At 37.1% G+C, this 23830-nt stretch overlaps 1 protein-coding gene across 3 annotated transcripts in view; it reads right to left on the bottom strand.

Moving 5' to 3' along the window:
- The window catches only part of Ccdc171 (coiled-coil domain containing 171), a 397216-nt gene that overhangs the window by 58821 nt on the left and 314565 nt on the right, over nucleotides 1-23830 (bottom strand). For all 3 annotated transcript variants that reach the window (XM_058586353.1, XM_058586352.1, XM_046467410.2), the window contains one exon: nucleotides 4728-4880. In XM_058586353.1, the coding sequence (XP_058442336.1) occupies nucleotides 4728-4880 (153 nt within the window). The remainder of the gene's footprint in view (nucleotides 1-4727; nucleotides 4881-23830) is intronic.

The following is a 23830-nucleotide window of genomic DNA, read 5'->3' as shown; positions in this document are numbered from 1 at the left end:
GGTTTTCCTCTTACTCTTTGCCATTTCTCTCACTGCTATCTTACCCTCTTTTATTTAGCATTATATGTTGGAATTTTTCAAGCTTTGCTGTCGGGTTGTTTTCTCTTCTTACCCTATAAACTCTTCATCTGTAGCTCACTCCCACTAACAGTTTCAAGTCCTTTCTCTATGAGGATGACTTAAAATTTATACTTCATGCCTTCGCCTTGGATTCTGTATCTCCAGCTTCATGTTTCATACATGCCTCAAATTCAACATACTTAAACTACTTTCATCAATATCCCCTCTCCTGATCTGTCTCTTTCTCAGTAAATGCAATCACGAATCAATTTTAAAAAGCAAAACCTTAGCAACTGTCACTGACACACCTTTTCCCTTGTTCTTCAACATCTAAGTGGTTCACCACACTGCTGCCAAAGTATTCTTTATATTAAAATCCAAAGCTGACCACATTCCTCCTTTAAAATTTTTCAATGAATTTTCCCCTGTTCACAGGACAAAGAAACAATCTGGTCTCTTTCTTTTTCTCCAAACCATTCTTTTTGCAAGCCTCTCTAGCCTTTGTTATCTTTCTTCCAGCCACACTAGTCTTTCTTAGTTTCTTCTTTCCACCACAGTCTTTGTAGATGTTGTCACTTCTCTCACCTGGATCCTATTCTCTTCCACTCTTGCCTAATTCTTACCTAATTTTCAGATATTAGCCCAAGCATCACTGACCCTAAAAAGGTTTTTACTCATATTTTAGCTCCTTCATTTAAAAACATAAAAACAAACAAAAAAAAACCTTATCCATCTAAGCTCTTTCCTTTCAATACATGATCTTGGTTAGTGATTATAGATTAATTAGTGTGATTATATAAAAAATTGTTACTTCCACTACATTATTTTAAGTAACGTGAATGAGAACAAAGATTTTCTGTTTTGGTTCACATACTGTCCCCTAGACTAGAATTGTGCCCACCATAGAGTAGATGCTCAATAAATTCTGAATTAATGGATAAAGAATTAAACCAAACACAAAGAAGACAGTGTACAAGTCAGCAGAAGTCTGGAAGTCAAAAAAGGGAAAGTAGATAACAAATGAAACAAAAGAGATAAGTATTTAAAGAGGATGCAGCTAAAAGCTTCCTATGTTGCAGAGGTTGAAAGGGATGAGAAGGAACTAATGCATAGAGCAAGCATAAAATTTTGGTAACCTTTGAGAAAATAATTTCAGCAAAAAGACTCAAGACCATATGGAAGTAAAGCACAGGAGTAAATGTAAGGCAAGCATATAGAAGCAGCAAGTACTTTTTAATAACATGTTAATAAAAGCAGAAGAAAATGGGTCACATAAAAATAGGCCCAATAGCTAAACTGTGGAAGCAACCTAGATGCCCTTCAATAGATGAATGGATAAAGAAACTGTGGTACATATACACAATGGAATATTACTCAGGATTAAAAGAGAGGCATTTGCAAGTAAATGGATTGAGTGGGAGACTATCTAGCTAAGTGAAATAAGCCAAACCTCAAAAACCAAAGGCTGAATGTTTTCTCTGATAAGCAGATGCTGATCATAATGGGGGTGGTGGTAGCGGTTAGGGAAGAATGAAGGAACTTTGGATTGGGCAGAGAAGAGTGAGGGGAAGGGAGGGGTATGGGGTGGGATGAATGGTGGATTGAGACAGACATTATTACCCTATATACATGCATGATTGCACATCCAGTGTGCCTCTGCATCAGGTAAAACCAGAGCAATGAGAAGTTGTGCTCCATTTGTGTACAATGTGTCAAAATGCATTCTTCTGTCAGATATAACTAATTAGAACAAATTTTTTTAAAAAGAGAAGGTAGTTCAGTCATTGGAATATACTTATGTAACCAAGTAGAGGAGTTACATGCTGAAGGCTACAGGAGAAAGCAGAACAAAACAACAAAGCTTGCCACGGAAAGTGTTCGCTTATAAATAATCTTTTCCCAGGGTGATGATGCAAAAAATTACTTTCTAGGATGATAATGGTGATTAAAATAAGAGTTGGCTTTTTTTTTCTTGGACTACTCACTAAAAGCAAGGTGAAAGTCCTAAGCACTTCAACATTTTTCATTAATTCTCCCAACATCTCTGTTAGGTAGCAGTATCACTGTGCCCATTTTACAGATGAAAACCCTGAGAATCTAGGCCACGTGGTTAGCAACTGACAGAACTGAAATCTGAATTCAAACCTATGTAACTTGTATAGCACACACTATAAGTGAGTTAACCTAATATTCACTCCTTCCTAACTCCCTGTCCCTTGATTCTTTATAGCTACAGGTAACTACATGATCTTTTTGAAACTAATAGAATATAAATAGAAATATACTTGGAGCTTCCTTAGAAGTTCTTCTCTCCTTTATAAGTAGATAAATCTTTAAATACATGAAAAAAATTATTTTTAAAAGGTAAAGTATATGTTTTTAAAAGGCAGATATATGAATATGCTGAAAGTATTTATGTATCATATATTGCTACACCGTTCCATTATTCTGATTTGAATTTTACTAAAAACCTAGAGCTGGAGTGGCAGAGAAATTACATTAAAAAATGGAGCCACTAAACTAATGAAAACAGCCACCTACAACTTCTAGACTTCTTGCTATGTGAGAAAAAAATTCTCCACTTTTTAAAGTCGTGTTAGTTTTCAATGGTTTATGCGTGAGAGTATTCCTAGTGGATGCAACCCCACAGCCCATGCTCTTACACAAACAATACTGCCTCTCATCTATGAAATTCAGAGCAAGGCCTGATCTTCTTCCTTAGAGAGTTCTTAAGACATTCAAGTCAGAAAATACATATACAAATGTCTTGAAAAATAAAAATTATCATACAAATTTATTATTGCTTTAGAAATAGTGATTCTCAGCTAAGGGAGGAGACAAGAGAGCACATATCCTGTAGATTGGGCAGCGTTCTCCTAGGAGGATACCTTAGAACCTCCTGGTGGGGATTTTTTTCACATCACAGGTGGCCTCTCTTGAGAATAACTGCCAGTATGGACAACCTCTTACAAATAAGATAATGAGCAAATCCTACAGACTTATTCAGAATGGAAAAATGATTGAAAAGTAGAATTTTGTTATGATAGTGAGGTATATTAAACACTTTTTCATGACTACAGTAGCATAATTACAGGTAAAGAAAATAATTTAAACTGATGGAGAAACAATTTCTGTCAAGTTTTGCCTTTCTTGAAATACAAGTAATTTTTATATGAATAATAGTAACAAGCAATGAACAATAGAACAACTCAACAAAGCTGACAAAATCTAAACAGTAGAACATAATGTTAACCAATGGGACCAAAGAAATAGCAGGAATAAATGTGCAATATTTCAGAGAGAAGCTAGAATAAATTCAAACACTCAAGTTTTTTAGTTTCTTCGTTATTTTAATTTTTCTTGGTGGACTTCAAATTTACTGGTCTCTCATTGGGAAATTAATAAAGTTATTTAAAAGTGGAACACACATCTCAGGTCCCAAGTAACTGTCTTTTTTTACACTTATTAGAAAATTATTAGTATTTTTAATTCAATAAATATGTGTTTATATATTTGTTGAAATATGGGCCAGATTGCTTTTGGCACTGATACTCCTTAACACCAGTGAAGAAAACACCCACGACTACTTGTCTTTATGGAACTTATCTTGTTTTCTAATGAGGATAGGAAACAAACAGATAATAAGCAAATAAATAAAATATGGAGGGTAGATGGGCATCACAGGGAAAAAGAGAGACAGAGACAGAAAGTTTGTGAGGCAATTGAGAGGAGGGCTGGTGGCTGTGATTTTAAAATTCCTGATCACAAAGGCTTCCTTGGGATGCTGACATTTGAGTTAAGACTTGCTGTAGGTGAAGAATCAAACCAAAGCTATACATCTATTTGGAATTAGCGAGGTCAACCCTATTCTCTTGAATGTTATTTGAAATAGGTCAACAGTTAAATGGCAAAATGATAACTGTTTTTCTTACAAGTCACCCTGAGCCACTGTAATCAAACCTAAAAAGGAAAAGAGACATTCTAATTATTGGTAACCCTCTGAATCTCACGGTTGACATGTCTGCCTTTTGAGAAAAAAAGTTTAAATGTTTATTTCATTCCTTTATGTTACAAATGTATTCATTTTTTAAAAACTCCCCAAACACGTATTTCAAATGTAGAAATTTTTTTTAATCTTAAATGAGTCCAAATTTCATCATGGACTAAAATTTTAAGACATAAAATGAGTACTGAAACTGAATTTTAATCATATAGATGAATCACAACATGCATCTTTAGCTAGGCATGTATTATGGATAAGTCTAGTTTTCTACAGAGAATAATCACATGTTCTAATTACCATTTTGGTTATACGCATAATTAATAATATTCTGTCTTAATGGGACACACTGAATCTTCAGACAGTTGCATGCTTTAACTATGCATACTGCCAAATCCAACTGTCAGCTGTACTGGCAAACACAAAGGAATCTTGATGTAGTGTTTTAGCATTGATAACAATATGCATATCTTTAAACACGATACAATGGGAAAATTAATTGCTTTTCTTCCCTCAAATTTTTCTCTACACTAATTTTATGTTGCTTGATCGATCATTTAACCTAAATTATACATATTAGCAAGTGATCTTCTAAGCAATAAAAAGATAAATGCAAATGTGATCCAATATCCAAAGAAGAGAAAAATATTATTATACAAGAACTTACTGTTTGTAAATTTTCATTTTCACGTAAACAAGCTGTGTGAAGCTCTGATTTCAAGGTTGCAATGTGACTTCGATGAGATGTCATTTCCTTCTCTAATGTAATGATTCTAGAGCTTGCAAGCTGGTAGACATCCATGAAACTTTTAATCATAGCCTTAAGAAATAAAAATAATGTCACATATAATTCAAATAAAGCTGTCCCCAAAGGATAATTTCCATAATTTGAAAGAAAAATCATTAAAATTTTAAAATAAACAACTTTTCATCTTTCTTGAAAATAATAAAGATAAACCTCACATTTTAAGTTGAAAACAGTGACTATTTAAGAAAGTTTGGGAGAAAATAATTGAGACTTCATTCCAGAGTATTTATTTAAATAAGATGTACTTTGATCTATTGTACTTAAAATTTAGAATGCAGTTTTAAAAGGTGGCACACTTATTTTCTGTAGTAAAGTTAAATTCACTTGTAATTTGACCTAAATTTCAATCTTAAAAAAGACACAATACATGGATATACAAACAAGACATTTCAAAATGAGCTGAGTTAGTAAAACTTTCAATACACCTACAAAGTAAAAATTTTGAACAAAAAGAATTAGAATAATCCTATGACTTTTTAAAAGAGTAAATAATGTGACTCCTATACTGAAGGAAAGGCATAATTATATTCACTCACAGAACACAGAAATATCTTCACATTATGCTATATACAATAAAATATATATAAGCAAATGCTGGTAACTTATTATTTCCCCTAAGTCATGCAATATTGGGGGGATTGGTGAACCTCTGTATCATCCTTCTAAAGCAACCTGCAATAATTTTTTAAGTCCAAGGGATACTATTATGCTTTTTTAAAAACATATTTCAAAATACCTTATACATCAAAATGAAGTCAAACATTTCAAAGACAATTTCAAAGTGATATTATTTATAATAAAAATATGTTCCTACTCGTATCACAATTTTTACAATAGAACTTGCAAATTACTTTCAATCTGAAGATTTGAATTGGGAAAGTTTTGACAAACTATAGATATTGAGCAATTTTGAATGCATGAGAACAAATAGAAATAGTATATAAAATGTCTGAGAAACAAAAGTAGGTTAGCTACTTGCAGATAATAATTTTTTAAAAATTCAGACCTTTTTACCTAATAAATTCCTATTTGCCTTAAAAATTCCAGCTAAAGACACCATCTTTTTCAAGAACCCTCTTCAGAGCCCCCCCAATAAGCGGAGTTAATTTCTCTTCAGGTTCTCTGTGGGTCCTTCATGCTTGCTTTTACAATTGCATTTATTGCTCTGGCAGAAATTTATTAGTTTACATGCAAACTCATGCAAACTTCTTTACCAGGCTGAAGAGCTCCTTAAGATCTGTATACTGTGACTACAAATGTCTATATCCTCAGGGATAAGAGTGGCTGACAGTGAGTGCTTGTTTGAATAAATGCCTAGACTGATGAATGTTTTGAAGAATGAATGAATGAATGAAAAATTAGAAAAGATGAAAAACTGCAAGCCACATATTGGCCTAAAATACCTGTGGAAAAGGATGAATGTAACTGAGCATAATCTTAATGCTCAATCTAATGAATAATTATTAACCGTAACTTTGTTCAAGTTGAAAGAAAAGCAGACTAAGGGCATAAAAGTCCACGAATGTGAATTTTACTGCCCAACACTAAATAAGCACAATATGACCTCATGTTTAGGGCATCTCACATATCCTAATCTACTCTACTTAGAATCACTTCAAGGTTAGGTTTATAGCTAATATTAACAAAGTACTTCCTTGGGTCTCAAAAGTATGTAAAAATCAAAAACTATCCAATCACATCTGCTTCTTCCTACATCACCTCTCTCTCCATTCTTACAAATTCATCTATCTTCTCTATTGAGATACTGGATCAGGAATACAAGCCTGATTTTTTTTTTTAATTTTCTGGTCTTCACTCTGCCACATTCATAGGTCTGTGTTGCCAAACAATCCCTCTGAGCCTCTATCTCCTCCCTCAACATATAAAATAAGAAGAAAGGTCATTTTCTTACCAATTTCCAAAACTCTTGTAAGGCTCAAATAATTAAAATAGTCAATGTTTGTTAGATTCAAAAGAACTATTACTGCAGTCCAGTAATTAGAGTAGATATTTTTTAACCTAGTTCTTCAGAGTAAAACAAAGGAGATTATCCAAGATCACAATTAGTTACATGTTGGTCAGGATTCAAAATAAATATAAATACATACATACATACATACATATATACACACACATACTTTCTTTTAACCCTTCAATTATATTGCCTCCAAGAAAGCCCTATAAAAGTGATTATTGCATTTTATTGATTATTATATTTTTAATTCTCCAGTAAAATCTTAATAAGACAATCTATGATAGGTGATTCTCATATTGTGTATGCTCTTGTTGCATAAGTACATAATATCTATAAGTGGCTGAAAGTATGCATAAATGCTTATTCAATGAAAATCAGGAAGTACCCTCCTATCAGTGATAAGCTCTGGATCACTATTTCACTTTAAGTGATGCGAGAATTGGCATTTAATATTTTAGTTTAAAACAGTGTAATATTTTAAAAGTTATCCATTTCCTAAGTTTATAGGAACACATCTCCTGAATTCTTTTTTTTTAATATTTATTTTTTAGTTCTCGGCGGACACAACATCTTTGTATGTGGTGCTGAGGATCGAACCCCGGCCGCACGCATGCCAAGCGAGCGCGCTACCGCTTGAGCCACATCCCCAGCCCCTCCTGAATTCTTATGTACATGATATTCTAAAAGGAAAAAATAATACAATATTCCTTCAGAACTCTTTCAAGAAATAGTTTTTTTAAGAAATAACATCAGGGGCTGAGGCTGTGGTTCAGTGGTACAGCGCTTGCCTACTAGCAATATTATGTGTGAGGCACGGGGTTCAATTCTCAGCTCTGCATATAAGTAAATGAATAAAATAAAGGTTCATTAATCTAAAAAAAAAGAAATAACCTCAGAAGTGCCATTTGGTGGGCAGAACGATAGTGGTAATTATTTTGGCTCCTTTCTTGTTCTACTTTTAATAACAAAATTCTAATATTGTTTAGTTATTTGCTTAAGATATAGAACCTTAAACATCTAAAATCTTTTAAAGCAGTATTTCATTTGAAAGATGAAAGCAATTTTATATAATGTATACTGTAAGATATTTTCTCAAAACAGCCAAGTCTAGTAACCACTCCAAAAAGCGTATTTCATGGTACTTCTTTAGTCACCTTTTTTGCCACAGCAACTAAAATACCTGACAAAGAATAATTAGTAGAGGAAAAATTTATTTGGGGGCTCACAGTTTCAGAGGTCTCAGTCCATAGAAGGCCAAATCATTCCTCAGGGCTTAGGGTAGGCAGAACACCACAGCAGAAGAGTGTGTCAGAGAAAGCAGCTGGCAACATGACATCAGGGAGTAGAGAGTGAGTTCTGCTCAAATAGGACAAAATATATACCCCAAAGGTACACACCCCTCCAGGGACCCACCTTCTCTAGCCACACCCTACCTACCTAGAGTCACCACTCAGTTAATCCCTATCATGGGATAAACACACTGATTGGTTTAAGGCTCTCATACCCCTTGCACTGTTTCACACATGAGCTTTTGGGGTTACCTCACGTCTAAACCATAACAGTACTAATGTGTAAACACACACTACATTTTTCTAGCACTAAAACCTCCTTCAAAACTGGACAGTATGTAGGATCACTGATCTTTGAGGAATTAAGAATACGAACTTCTAGTATTAAAAAGTGATTCAAACTATGTACTAAAGAATGATGGTGAAAATTTCAACACTTTAATACCAAAGAAAGGTACTAAGTTGATAGAAGATATGGAAATAACAATCTGAATCAAGTGAAGGGATGTGAGGAAGAGGAGTAAGCATCTAATGACTCTTGTATCAATCCCCAAAAGTCTAATTCTTCACAATCTATCCTGCTCCATGTAAAAACATCATGTTTTACATCAGGAAATGACTACAGAAGAGTATGAGATTGTGTATAGCATACCCAGAACTTGAGAACTTATCCAGTGTCATCCTTGTCCCTAGGGATTTTGACTATGCCCTGCAATGAGATCTAGTTATGAGAAACAGAACAAGAGAGAGTTTCTGGACAAGAGCAGGCTTCAGAGAGAATCCATAATATTTATGAGAGAATCCAAACACATAAAATTCTACTCCTATGTATTTTAAGAAAAAATATATGTGCTTTTAATTTTTTAAAAAGTCTGAGATGTAAACAAGTGAAAGTCACTTGAGAACTAGAACATTATTTACCCAACTTATTATGCATGTATCATGATGTAGTTTAGACTGACTTCAAAACTGAACATCAGGGGAAATAAGATCATTGAGAACCTGATGTTAAGAGGAGAAATTAATAAAAAAATATAATGTCTAGATGCCAAAATATTAAATCTTTTACCAACATTGTTGAATAAATAACTGAGAAGCAAAACCTCTGAATTTTCACTTTAACTTATAAATTATAGACATACTTCATTGTTATGTAATCTATGAAAACACTGAGTAAAACAGATATGCCAAATATAGTCAATATGTAAAACAATAAATTTCCATTAAATGGAGATATTAGTTCCTATTTATAAAGATTTTATAGAGGGGCTAGGGATATAGCTCAGTTGGTAGAGTGCTTGCTTTGCATGCACAAGGCCTGTGTTCAATCCCCAGCAACACACACACACACAAATATTTTATAGAAATTAAATAAGATTAATATATAAAAAGACCTTGAACTACATAGTGCATAGTAAACACTCAGGTAAATGTTAGTTGCAATAATAACACCAAATTAGGAAAATTAATATTTCAACTCAGAAGAAAGATTCAATGATTTTGAAGGGTATGATTATTGGATATAGTACAAAGTATTTTAAATATAATACTTTCTGTACATAGTAAATAAGTCCCTTAAGGAAAAAAAAATGTTTAGGGTCTAATGAAGAGCATTTTGCTGCATCAAAATTTCTCATTGATAATTGAACAATTACTATTTATGATGTCATTCCTAAGGAAGAAAGTCTCAAATGATAACATGGTTGTAGTTTTAGTATCAAGTTTCATTCACTGGCATCTGGAATTTAAAAGGACAATTCATTACTTCATTATTTACCAAAATGTTACTCTGATAAGGTTACTCATGTAGTAGACTTAATTCATTCCAATACTTTTATAAAATTTTATAAATGTAGAATACAGCAGAATATGAGACTTAAGGTACTTCTTACTAGTTGTCTGTAGAAGCAACTGTGAACCCCATCAAGTTCCAGTCTAAGATCTGAAATTGGGACTCATGACATTTATTCTAGTACAAAGTTGTGTAGGAAAAAATATATCAGGATGGCACATTACCATTCACCTCCTTTGTCACATAAAATACTTTGCCGTGGAATCATGTGAATGTGTGTATAATGTGTTCATAAAAGCTACTAAGAAGGGGCTCAGGATATGGCTCAAGTGGTTGCATGCTCACCTGGCATGCATGAGGCACTGGGTTCGATCCTCAGTACCACATAAAAATAAAATAAAGATATTGTGTCCATCTAAAAATAAAAAATAAATATTAAAAAAATTATTAAGGAGATGATGATAAATTTTTTTTAAAAGCTACTAAGAAATGCTATCAGTGATGAGGTATATTCAGTGTAGAGCATTGGCTTAGTATAAGCAAGGCCCTGTGCTTGATCTCCAGCATCACACACATGCACAAAACATTAATAAGTAAAAAAATAGGAATCTTTCCATGAAGAAAAATTCAAGAAATAGAAACTAGAAGGTACCATATTTTATTTCTTCAGTCTCATATTGATGGACACTTAGGGAAAAAAATCCAAAATTTTGGAAACATTTCCAGACAACTATTTCATAATGCTTTCTCTGTAAAACTTCAATACAGTATTTAGTTATTGTTGTTAACAAATGTCACTTTACAGTGAGGTGAAAAAGTAAGTGTGCGTATGTTAGTCTGTTTTCCACAGCCATAACAAAATGCCACAGACCAGGTGATGTATGAAGAAGAGAAATTCATTTATTTCTAGCTCTGGAAGCTGGAAAGTGCAAGACTGAGGGGGCCACAACCAGTGAAGGCCTTCTTGCTGTACCATAACATGGCGGAAGGGCAAGCAAACATCCACAAGGCAGAAAGAGAAATCACTGGAACTTAAATCAGAAGCCCACTACCATAGTAACTACCCCACCTGAGATAATGGCTTTAATCCACTCACAAAGGCCAGGCCCTCAAGACCTAATCACCTCCTAAAGCTCCCATCTCTTATATCCTTCACAAAGGCAATTAAATTTCCATATGAGTTTTGAAGGGGACATTCTAGCTGTAACAATATGTTTGGATTTTTAAAAATTGTGACTCTAGAGATTGAACCCAGGAGCTCCCACACTGAACTCCACCTCCAGCTCTTTTTAACTATTTTGAGACAAGGTCTGGTTAAATTGTCCAGGCTGGCCTTGAACTTGTGATCCTTGTGCCTCAAACTCCCAAGCAGCTGGGATTATAGGTATGTGCCACCTGGCTTAAAATATTTTTGATAAAAATGCTTCTAACAGTTGCCATCAAAAAAAATCTACAGATTTGTAACTTATCTTTTTATAAAAGAAAATCACATAATTCATACTCAAGTTCAAAAGTACTCTGAAGTACTTTGCCACAAGAAAAACAGTGAACCTTATATAGAGGATTTTAAAGACTACTTCTTGTCTCATTTCAAACTGTTATAAAGACTACTTTATGTAAGTAAGGTAATATAATCTATAAATTCACTTTACCATACAGAGTGTATAAAATAGTTCATGCTGAAATAAAAAAAAAAAAATGTAAACAAAATGAGTGAGGATGCCATTCTCGGTTTTGTTTCGTTTTGTTTTTTTAAGTTGTAGATGGACACAATTCCTTTATTTTATTTTATTTATTTTTTTAATGTGGTGCTGAGGATCGAACCCAGTGCCTCACACATGCCAGACAACTGCACTACCACTGAGCCACATCCCAGCCTCCATTCTCGGTTCTTCTGCTTTGCAAAATGCTTTCATTCTTCACTTAATATAATTTACAAGACACATCGCTATCTAACATATGGACCAGGTGAAGGTACCAGTGCCAATCCATAGAAAATAATTAAGAATTTTATTTCTATTTTATAAGTAAAGGAGCATCCACTTTCTTGCATACTAAGATGCAGATATACTCCCCAAAATAAGTTAAAATGGGGGGGAAAATGCAGAACTTTGATATATATTTCATTGTGCAGTATATCTACTTTTTTAATAGATTGTTTTCAGAGCAGTTTTAGTTTCACAGAAAAGTTGAGCAGATGATATGCAGTTTCCAGATAACCCAGTCCCTACATGCACAAAGCCTCCTTCACTACAAACATCTCCAACTGGAGTGGTACATTTGTTGTAATCAAGGAACCTACATGGATACATCATTATCATCCAAAGTCCATATTACACTAGGACTCCTGTTGTCCATTTTACCAGTTTGACGAAAGGATGATGGTATGTATTCACCATTTCGGTATCATACAGAATAGTCTCACTGCCCCCAAATCCTCTGTGTTTTGCAGATTGATCTTCTTACTCTCTCCATAAATTTTATATTTACTTTTTAATATTTCTCTTGAAACCTTTTTAAATCATGTCTTTTAAAACTGTCTGTTTTCTGTGTTTTATGTTATAAGTTTATTGAACAAAATATATGTGCATACATTATTCAGGAATAAATATATGTATATTGGGGATGCTAGTTCAAAACAAAAGAATGTACAATCAAAAACAGTTTGGAGAGCACTTCTTTGTAGCATCAGGTTACTAACTGGAAAAGAATGCAGGAAGCAACAGAGCTGTGCAGGGGAGCAGCAACTGTATTTGTCTCCAGAGACCAAAACAATGAGCCAGGACCATGGAGTCAGAATAGCAAGGCAGAGCCTCAGGAAGTCTGCCCAGAAGACAATCAACCAACACGCTGGACCTGGCAACCCCTATGTCCCACCTCTTTCCTTCACACCCAGAGATAAGAGCGACAACAGTCAAAATCTTCATCTACATAATAAGCACAAAAGCAGCACCCCACTCTAGCATATCAAATCTACACTGCAGCATAAAAAAATTACCACAAACATACCTGCTTAAAACAACATAAACTTTATTATTTGCTAGTTTCCATGGGTCAGGAGCCAGCATATTCTAGCTGGGTTCTCTGGTTGGGGTCTCCCAGGCTGAAATCAAGGTATCAACTGGAGATACAATCTCACCTGAGATTTATGGTCCTCTTGAAGCTCATTCGAGTTGAAAGAATGCAGGTCCTTATAGTTGTAGAAAAGCTTACTTTTTCCTGCTGGCCATCAGCCAGGGTCACTCTCAGGTCCTACAGGTCACCCTCAAGATCTTGCCAAATGATCCTTTCCACTTTCAATGTGGCTGTTTGCTTTCTTCCAGGCCAATAGAAGAGCATCTCTCAGATACTTCACCTTTTTGAAAGGGCTCATTTGATTAAGTCAGGTCCATGAAGGAAAATCTTTTCATTAGTAATATAATCACAGGAACACCATTCATTGTATTATTGATATTGCTTACCCTCTAAGAGAAAGGATTGATTTTACAGTGGATATGCACCAAGGGGAAGAATCTTGGAGACTATCTTAGGATTCTGCTTACTATAACTTACACAGCACACCTTAAACAGAAATCAAATTTGATCATAGACTTAAAGGTTGATTATTAAACTTAGAAGAAAATATTTTAAAAAAATAGAATCTAAGGCTTGGAGAAGAGTTCTTCAAGAATGACACCAAAACCATGATCCATAAAAGAAAAAAAAATCAATTAAAAATTAAAAACTTGCTTTGCAAAAAAATCCTGTAACAAAGATTAAACACAAGCTATAGGCAGAGGGAAATATTTGCACACCACATATCTGATAAAGAACTAGCTTCTTGGGCTGGGGATGTGGCTCAAGCGGTAGCGCGCTCGCCTGGCGTGCACAGGGCGCTGGGTTCGATCCTCAGCACCACATAAAAATAAAATAAAATGTTGTGTCCACTGAAAACTAAAAAAATAAATAAATAAATATTTAAAAATTCTCTCTCTCTTTAAAAAAAGCAAACTAGTTTCTAGAAAACAACTCTCAAAATTCAATAGTAAAGAGACAACAATCCTAATAGAAAGTAAGCAAAAGACAAGATACATTCTACCTTCACATTTTACCAAAGAGAACAAATGGCAAATTTTACAAAAGAGAATACACTTGGCACAGATAAACACATAAAAAGATTTCCACGATTACTAGCTATTAAAGCATGCATTAAATCCTCAGTGAAATATCACTAAACATCTATCAGAACAGCTAACAGAAAAATTGTTATATACTAAACACTGGTAAGGAAACCATATGGACTTTGTACGCATTGCTAGTGAGAATGAAATGTTGCGCAGTCACTCCAGAAAATAGTTTTACAAAACGAAACATACTTACCTATGGCCCAGCATGGGTAAGTAAATATTCCTGAGCATTTACCCTAGAGAAATGAAAACATATACCCACACAAAAACCTGCATACAATTGTTCAAAGCAGCTTTATGTGTAATAATCAAAAAATGGAATCCTGGCAGCTCAGAAGGCTGAGTCAGGAGGATTCCAAGTTCGAAGCCAGCCTCAGCACTTTAGCAAGGCCCTAAGCAACTTAGTAAGATTCTGCCTCAAAAAAATTTTTTAAAAAGGGGAGTGAGGATTGGGGTTGTAGCTCAGTGGTAGAGCACTCGCCTAGTATGTGTGTGGTGCTGGGTTGAATTCTCAGCACCACATAAAAGTAAAATAAAGGTATTATATCCAACTGCAACTAAAAAAAACAAAACAAAGTATTTAAAAAGGTTTGGTTTAGATCAGTTAGTGTTTTTTGTTTATTTAGGGCCATACTATTCAGGTCTACTCAGTGAACTCAGGGAGCTGGGGATGTGCCTCAGTGGTTAAGTACCCCTGAGTGCAATCTCTGCTCAAAAAAAAAAAAAAAACAATCTAGAAACAACAAAAATATCCTTGAATGGATGAATGATTAAACAAACTGGTCAACTGGTACATTCACACTAGCAAAACTAGTCTCCAATATAAAGGGGCAAACTATTGGATGGATTTCAAGGCATTATACTTAGCAGAAAAAAAGCCAATCAAATGGGTCACATTCCATATGGTTGCATTCATATACATGGCACAATTATAGAGATAAAAAATATTCAGTGGTTTCCAGGAGCTGGAGAGAGGTTATACGTATAGGGGATCTTGTGGTGATATAAAGGTTCTATACCGTGATTATGGTGGTTGCAACATATGATAAAATATCATAGAAGTATATACAAACATTGTTCCCATGTCAGTTTTCCAGACTTCATATTTTTCTAAAGTTCTGTAAGATGTAACACTGGGGGAAATTGGATAAAAGGTACACAGGAACCTCTTGGTACTACCTTTAAAACTTCCTGTGAATATATAATTTCAAAATAAAAATGTAAAAAAATAAAAGTATGTGTATAGTACTCCCAACATTTAACTAAAAAGGGAAAATATGTACAAATTTACAGAATACATACATTTTGGAAACAAGCAAGAAAAGTATAAAACATTTTTTAAAAAAAATTTTAATAGTACCTAATTATCTTGCAAAGGCCTGACTAGACTAACTAGTTTCCTCTCCATAATTCCTTAAGACTCCCTTTTACAGATCCTTGAATAAAACCACCTAGCATCTTGCTTATCACATTCAACAGTCACATTGATCAGACACCTGTCTGTATTTCTCACTGCAACAAACAATCCAGCAACATCAGCTACTGAGACTGCAGCACAGCCTCAAAGGTATCAATGTTATCTGAGAGGTATATGCACCCAGCTCAACTCTCAAAGTCAAATTCACACCTCTCCCAAAGTAGATAGAGGAGGGAAATGAATCCCACACTCTGCCACCAGAAATCACCAATGAGTTAGAATCAGTGGGAATCTAAGCTTCACCAAATCGCTTCTCAAAGATATTCTAGCTACTTCTATAGTTCCCATTCCACAGGATTTGCCTGGACTCCAGTTCTAATAAGTTACTGTGTGCCAGATACCACATTATTTGCATAATTTTTTATATTTTTCTAATTCTCCCAACAATTCTAAGACTAATATTATCATCTATATTTTAGCAAAATAAGAATCTAAGGTTTAGTGATGCCAAGTACCTTGTCCAAGGTCACCTAGCTCATAAAAACTGGAAATGGAACTCAAATCCTTCTCTGTTAAACTCCAAACCCATGCTCATTCTTGTGTTGCAAGTTTTCTGGTTTTGTTTAGATCAGTTAGTGTTTTTTGTTTGGGGCCATGCTGTACAGGTCTTCTCAGTGAACTAAACAACATTAATCTAGGCTTTCCAAGTTTTCATAAAGTTGTGCAGATAATGTACCACAACATTAGCATAATATCAATTGAATCCACCTTCTCTCCTTTATTGATTGAAAAAGACACAAAGCAAATTCTCTTACATTTTGCTATGAAACCAGGATTTTCAAATTTCAAACACACTAATAACAATTACACTACATTGACTCTTAGGTTGCCAAATTTTTTAAGTAACAGAAACAAATATTTCAAATAAAAGAACTTCAGATGATATTTCCCTAGGACCATCATTCTGCAGAAGGTTGTTCAATAAACATTTGTAATGAACAAATGAATCACTATTCTATCCAAATACACTACGTAATTTCTACCCTTCCCCCAAACACCTTTTGATTCAAGGAAAAAATAAATATAATTTAAAAGAAGACTGTTGGCAAATAGTGCTAATTTAAGTTCTTCTTTTCCTATACATATCCCTTTAATTTCTTTCGTCTAATTGTTCTAGCCGGTGTATCAAGAACTATGTTGAATAGAAGTGGTGAAATAGGGCATCCCTGTCTTGTTCCAGTTTTTAGAGGTAATGCCTTCAGTTTTTCTCCATTTAGAATGATGTTGACCTGAGGCTTAGGGTAGACAGCCTTTACGATGTTGAGATATGTTCCTGTTATCCCTAGTTTTTCTAGTGTTTTGAACATAAAGGGGTGCTGTATTTTGTCAAATGCTTTTTCTGCGTCTATTGAGATGATCATATGATTCTTATCTTTAAGTCTATTGATGTGATGAATTACATTATTGATTTCCCTATGTTGAACCAACCTTGCATTCCTGGGATGAATCCTACTTGACCATGGTGCACAATCATTTTGATATGTTTTTGTATTTGATTTGGCAGAATTTTATTGAGAATTTTTACATCTATGTTCATTAGAGATATTGGTCTGAAGTTTTCTTTCTCTGATGTGTCTTTGCCTGATTTTGGGATCAGAGTGATACTGACCTCATAGAATGAGTTTTGAAGTGCTGCCTCTTTTTCTATTTCCTGAAATAAATGAGGAGCATTGGTATTCATCTTTAAAGGTCTTGTAGAATTCAGCTGTGTATGGTCCTGGGCTTTTCTTGGTTGGTAAGCTTCTGATAGCGTCTTCTATTCATTACTTGATATTGGTTTGTTTAAATTGTGTATATCTTCCTGATTCAATCTGGGCAAATACTATGACTTAATTTATGGATTGGAGAGGGAAGATGGCGGCGAGGGGAGTGCATTGCCCCCGTGTGCTGCTTCACTGTGTGGGAGTATGACAAGTCAGGACGGCTAAAGGCTATCTTGTTAGGAATTTCCAGCAATAGTGGGGTGCTCCAGAACCTGGAGGAAGGATTTCCATCGCGCAAGGATCGGCTACGGGGACTCAAACGTGAGAGGTTTGTCACACGGAGGGTAACACTGCTTATTCAGCAAATCGCCCCGCGGCTAGAGTCTGCAGCGCGCGCTGGGAAACGAGGAGATAGAGACGCAGGGATACAGTGCTGCAGTTTCTGCCAGCCGTGCAAGCACCGTACTCAGGGCTGAATTCTGGGTTCGAGACGGGGGAAGGAAGCGGTCCAACTCGGTTCACCACACCGGTCAGACCACAGAGGAGGCCAGCAGCCACCATGTTGGACAGCTGACGTCACCATCCCTGTTTTCGACTGACCGCAGCTCATTCAGCCATAGAACAGGTAATTTCAGGCTGCCATTTGCCTGCGGCTTGCAGACAGATTGCTAGGGTTCAGTGCCTGGGTGCTTCTTAGAACCTGATCTTATCGGAGCGAACACCGAGCGCGGGGCGGCCGAGTTCTGGCTCCCGGAACCGCCCTGGCCCAGGGCTGCGGAGCCTGTGGAGGCTGCTTCTTCTACCCTGCTCCTATCAGAGCATACACCAAGCACTAAGCGGCCGAATTCCAGCTCCCAGAACTGAGCCCGCGGGGACTGCTTCTTGGAGCCTACTCTTATAGGAGCTTACACCGAGCACAGAGCGGCCGACTTCCGGCTCCCGGAACTTCCCTGGCCCGGGGCTAGGAGCCCGCGGAAACTGCTTCTCGGTCCGGGTCCTGCTGAGGGCCGGTCAGGACTCACCCTTTGCTTTGGTTGCCCGGCAAGGGGAACGAAACGCTACCATTCGCATAGGATACCAACATGGCAGAGATCTGATGTCATCAGAAAGCGGCGGAGGAGAGAACTTCATCAATACCAGCGGCAACAGAAACAGTTGGTCTCCTGGTAGGGGGGTTGAGGCACAGACACCCGAGTCTCCTCAATTTGTCGTCGAGCCAGAGGGGAGGAGCCGGGCCACCGCCAGCGCCCAGAGCAGGCCCAGCGGCTCGCCAGCGTGGTGACCGCATGACCCCAATTGGAGAGGGGTCGGAGCGGAGCCGCCACCCGCACCCGCAAGGTGGGCAGACCCGCGACCCAGTGGTACATGGGCGTGGTAGGAGGGGCAGGGCAGAGCCGCCGTTTGCGCTTGCAAGGTAAACAGACCTGTGACAGCCTGGCGGGTCAGGCCCAGTGGCCTGCCAGTGTGGTACACACGTCACCCCAATTGGAGTAGGGGCAGAGCAGATCCTTCTCCCACGCCCGGATCAGGCCCTGCCGGTGTGGTGGCCACGTGACCCCAACTGGAGTGGGGGCGGAGCGGAACCGCCACCCGTGCCCGCAGGGTGAGCAGACCTGTGACCAACCTGCAGATCAGGCCCAGGGGTCCGCAGGCGTGGTAGGAGGGGCAGGGCAGATCCGCCACCCGCGCCTCCAAGGTAGGCAGACCTGCGACAGACCGGCGGATCAGGCCCAGGAGCCTGCCGGCGTGGTACACACACCACCCTAATTGGAGTAGGGGCAGAGCAGAGTCGCCGCCCGTGCCAGGAACAGGCCCAGCGTCCTGCAGGCGGGGTAGTCACGACACCCCAATTGGAGTAGGGGCAGAGCAGAGCCTCCACCCGTGCCCGAAAGGTGGGCAGATCTGCGACCGACCAGCGGGTCAGGCCTAGTGGCCTGCCGGTACGACAGACACGTCACCCCATTTGGAGTAGGGGCAGAGTAGAGCCGCCGCCCGCGCCTGCAGGGTAGGCAAACCTGCAACCGACCGGCGGATCAGGCCCGGTGGCCTGCCGGCGTGGTACACTCGTCACCCCAATTGGAGTAGGGGCAGAACAGAGCCGCCGCCAGCACCCAGAACAGGCCCAGTGACCTGCCGGCGTGGTAGCCACGACACCCCAATTGGAATAAGGAGAGAGCAGAGCCGCCGCCCGCGCCTGCAGGAAAGATACGCAAGCAGTATGAAAAGACAAGGAAAGAAAGGACTACAAGCAATGCAGGTCAACGCAACTTTAGAAGAGGTAACAGCTGCAGCAGATGGAATATCAGATAAAGAATTCAGGATATACATGCTTCAGATGATCTGGAGTATCAAGGAAGACATTAAACAGCAAAATCAGACAATGAAAGATCACTTCGACAATGAATTACATAAACAAATCCAGGAAGCAAAGGATCAACTATACAGGGAGATAGAGGTTATAAAAAACAAACAAACAGAAATCCTAGAAATGCAGGAAGCAATAAACCAACTTAAAAACTCAAATGAGAATACTACCAGCAGAGTAGAACACTTAGAAGATAGAACATCAGACAATGAAGACAAAGTATTTCAACTGGAAAAGAACATAGACAGCTCAGCAAGACTGTTAAGAAACCATGAGCAGAACATCCAAGAAATATGGGATAACATTAAGAGACCAAACTTAAGAGTCATTGGGATACAGGAAGGTACAGAGCTTCAAACCAAAGGAATGAGCAGTCTATTCAATGAAATAATACGAGAAAACTTCCCAGACTTGAAGAATGACACAGAATCCCAAATCCTAGAAGCCTACAGGACGCCGAATGTGCAAAATCATAAGAGATCCACACCTAGACACATTATAATGAAGATGCCCAACATACAGAATAAGGAGAGAATTTTAAAACCTACAAGAGAAAGGAAGCAGATTACATTTAGGGGTAAACCAATCAGGATAACAGCTGATCTTTCAACACAGACTCTGAAAGCTAGAAGATCCTGGAATAACATATTTCAAACACTGAAAGAAAATGGGTTCCAACCAAGAATTGTGTTTCCAGCGAAATTAAGCTTCAGGATGGAAGATGAAATTAAAACCTTCCACGATAAACAAAAGTTTAAAGAATTCGCAGCTAGAAAACCATCTCTTCAAAACATCCTCGCCAAAGCATTACAGGATGAGGAAATGGAAAATAACAATGAAAATCAACAGTGGGAGGTAGGACAGTAAAGGGGGTGAAAATAATCAAAGAGGAAAACAAACCATGTTTAGTAACAGAAATAAACAAATATGGCTGGAAGAACAACCCATATCTCAATAATAACCCTAAATGTTAATGGCTTAAACTCACCAATTAAGAGACACAGGCTAGTAGAATGGGTCACAAAACAAGACCCAACAATATGCTGCCTACAGGAGACGCATTTGATAGGAAAAGACATACATAGGCTGAAGGTGAAAGGTTGGGAATAATCATATCACTCATATGGGCTTCGGAAACAAGCAGGAGTGTCCATACTCATATCAAATAAAATAGATTTCAAGCCAAAGTTAATCAAAAGGGATAAAGAGGGACACTACATACTGCTTAAGGGAACCATACACCAACAAGACATAACAATCATAAATATTTATGCCCCAAACAATGGTGCAGCTATGTTCGTCAAACAAACTCTTCTCAAGTTCAAGAGTCTAATAGACCACCATACCATAATCATGGGAGACTTCAACACACCTCTCTCGCCACTGGACAGATCTTCCAAACAAAAGTTGAATAAGGAAACTATAGAACTCAATAACACAATTAATAACCTAGACCTAATTGACATATATAGAGTATACCACCCAACATCAAGCAGTTACACTTTTTTCTCAGCAGCACATGGATCCTTCTCAAAAATAGATCATATATTATGTCACAGGGCAACTCTTAGACAATATAAAGGAGTAGAGATAATACCATACATCTTATCTGATCATAATGGAATGAAACTGAAAATCAACGATAAAAGAAGGAAGGAAAAAGCATACATCACTTGGAGAATGAACAATAGGTTACTGAATGATCAATGGGTTATAGAAGACATCAAGGAGGAAATTAAAAAATTCTTAGAGATAAATGAAAACACAGACACAACATATCGGAATCTATGGGACACATTGAAAGCAGTTCTAAGAGGAAAATTCATTGCTTGGAGTTCATTCCTTAAAAAAAGAAAAAACCAACAAATAAATGATCTCATACTTCATCTCAAAATCCTAGAAAAAGAAGAGCAAAACAACAGCAAAAGAAGTAGAAGGCAAGAAATAATTAAAATCAGAGCTGAAATTAATGAAATCGAAACAAAAGAAACAACTGAAAAAATTGACAAAACTAAAAGTTGGTTCTTTGAAAAAATAAACAAAATCGACAGACCCTTAGCCATGCTAGCGAAGAGAAGAAGAGAGAGAACTCAAATTACTAGCATACGGGATGAAAAAGGCAATATCACAACAGACACTTCAGAAATACAGAAGATAATCAAAAACTATTTTGAATCCTTATACTCCAATAAATTAGAAGATAGTGAAGGCATAGATAAATTTCTTAAGTCATATGATCTGCCCAGATTGAGTCAGGAGGATATAGAAAACCTAAACAGACCAATATCAATTGAGGAAATAGAAGAAACCATCAAAAGACTACCAACTAAGAAAAGCCCAGGACCGGATGGGTATACAGCAGAGTTTTACAAAACCTTTAAAGAGGAACTAATACCAATACTTTTCAAGCTACTTCAGGAAATAGAAAAAGAGGGAGAACTTCCAAATTCATTCAACGAGGCCAACATCACCCTGATACCTAAACCAGACAAAGACACTTCAAAGAAAGAAAACTACAGACCAATATCTCTAATGAACCTAGATACAAAAATCCTCAACAAAATTCTGGCGAATCGGATACAAAAACATATCAAAAAAATTGTACACCATGATCAAGTAGGATTCATCCCTGGGATGCAAGGCTGGTTCAATATACGGAAATCAATAAATGTTATTCACCACATCAATAGACTTAAAAATAAGAACCATATGATCATCTCGATAGATGCGGAAAAAGCATTCGACAAAGTACAGCATCCCTTTATGTTCAAAACTCTAGAAAAACTAGGGATAACAGGAACATACCTCAATATTGTAAAAGCAATCTATGCTAAGCCTCAGGCTAGCATCATTCTGAATGGAGAAAAACTGAAGGCATTCCCTCTAAAATCTGGAACAAGACAGGGATGCCCCCTCTCTCCACTTCTGTTCAACATAGTTTTCGAAACACTGGCCAGAGCAATTAGACAGATGAAAGAAATTAAAGGCATAAAAATAGGAAAAGAAGAACTTAAATTATCACTATTTGCAGATGATATGATTCTATACCTAGCAGACCCAAAAGGGTCTACAAAGAAACTATTAGAGCTAATAAATAAATTCAGCAAAGTGGCAGGATATAAAATCAACATGCATAAATCAAAGGCATTCCTGTATATCAGCGACAAATCCTCTGAAATGGAAATGAGGACAACCACTCCATTCACAATATCCTCAAAAAAAATAAAATACTTGGGAATCAACCTAACAAAAGAGGTGAAAGACTTATACAGTGAAAACTACAGAACCCTAAAGAGAGAAATAGAAGAAGATCTTAGAAGATGGAAAAATATACCCTGTTCATGGATAGGCAGAACTAACATCATCAAAATGGCGATATTACCAAAAGTTCTCTATAGGTTTAATGCAATGCCAATCAAAATCCCAACGGCATTTCTTGTAGAAATAGAGAAAGCAATCATGAAATTCATATGGAAAAATAAAAGACCCAGAATAGCAAAAACAATGCTAAGCAGGAAGTGTGAATCAGGCGGTATAGCGATACCAGACTTCAAACTATACTACAGAGCAATAGTAACAAAAACAGCATGGTACTGGTACCAAAACAGGTGGGTGGACCAATGGTACAGAATAGAGGACACAGAAACCAATCCACAAAACTACAACTATCTTATATTTGATAAAGGGGCTAAAAGCATGCAATGGAGGAAGGATAGCATCTTCAACAAATGGTGCTGGGAAAACTGGAAATCCATATGCAACAAAACTGAATCCCTTTCTCTCGCCATGCACAAAAGTGAATTCAAAATGGATCAAGGAGCTTGATATCAAATCAGAGACACGCTGTCTGATAGAAGAAAATGTTGGCTACGATCTATATTCGGTGGGGTCGGGCTACAAATTCCTCAATAGGACACCCATAGCACAAAAGTTAATAACTAGAATCAACAAATGGGACTTACTCAAACTAAAAAGTTTTTTTCTCAGCAAAAGAAACAATAAGAGAGGTAAATAGGGAGCCTACACCCTGGGAACAAATCTTTACTCCTCACACTTCAGATAGAGCCCTAATATCTAGAGTATACAAAGAACTCAAAAAATTAGACAATAAGAGAACAAACAACCCAATCAACAAATGGGCCAAGGACCTGAACAGACACTTCTCATAGGAGGACATACAGTCAATCAACAAGTA

This window comes from Marmota monax, unplaced genomic scaffold (genome assembly GCF_021218885.2).
Source record: "Marmota monax isolate L192 unplaced genomic scaffold, Marmota_monax_Labrador192_F-V1.1 WCK01_AAM20220418_F8-fsc00033, whole genome shotgun sequence".
NCBI classification, from domain to species: domain Eukaryota; kingdom Metazoa; phylum Chordata; class Mammalia; order Rodentia; family Sciuridae; genus Marmota; species Marmota monax.
Note: the sequence above shows the minus strand (reverse complement) of the source record. Positions and strands in the feature narration are given on the sequence as shown.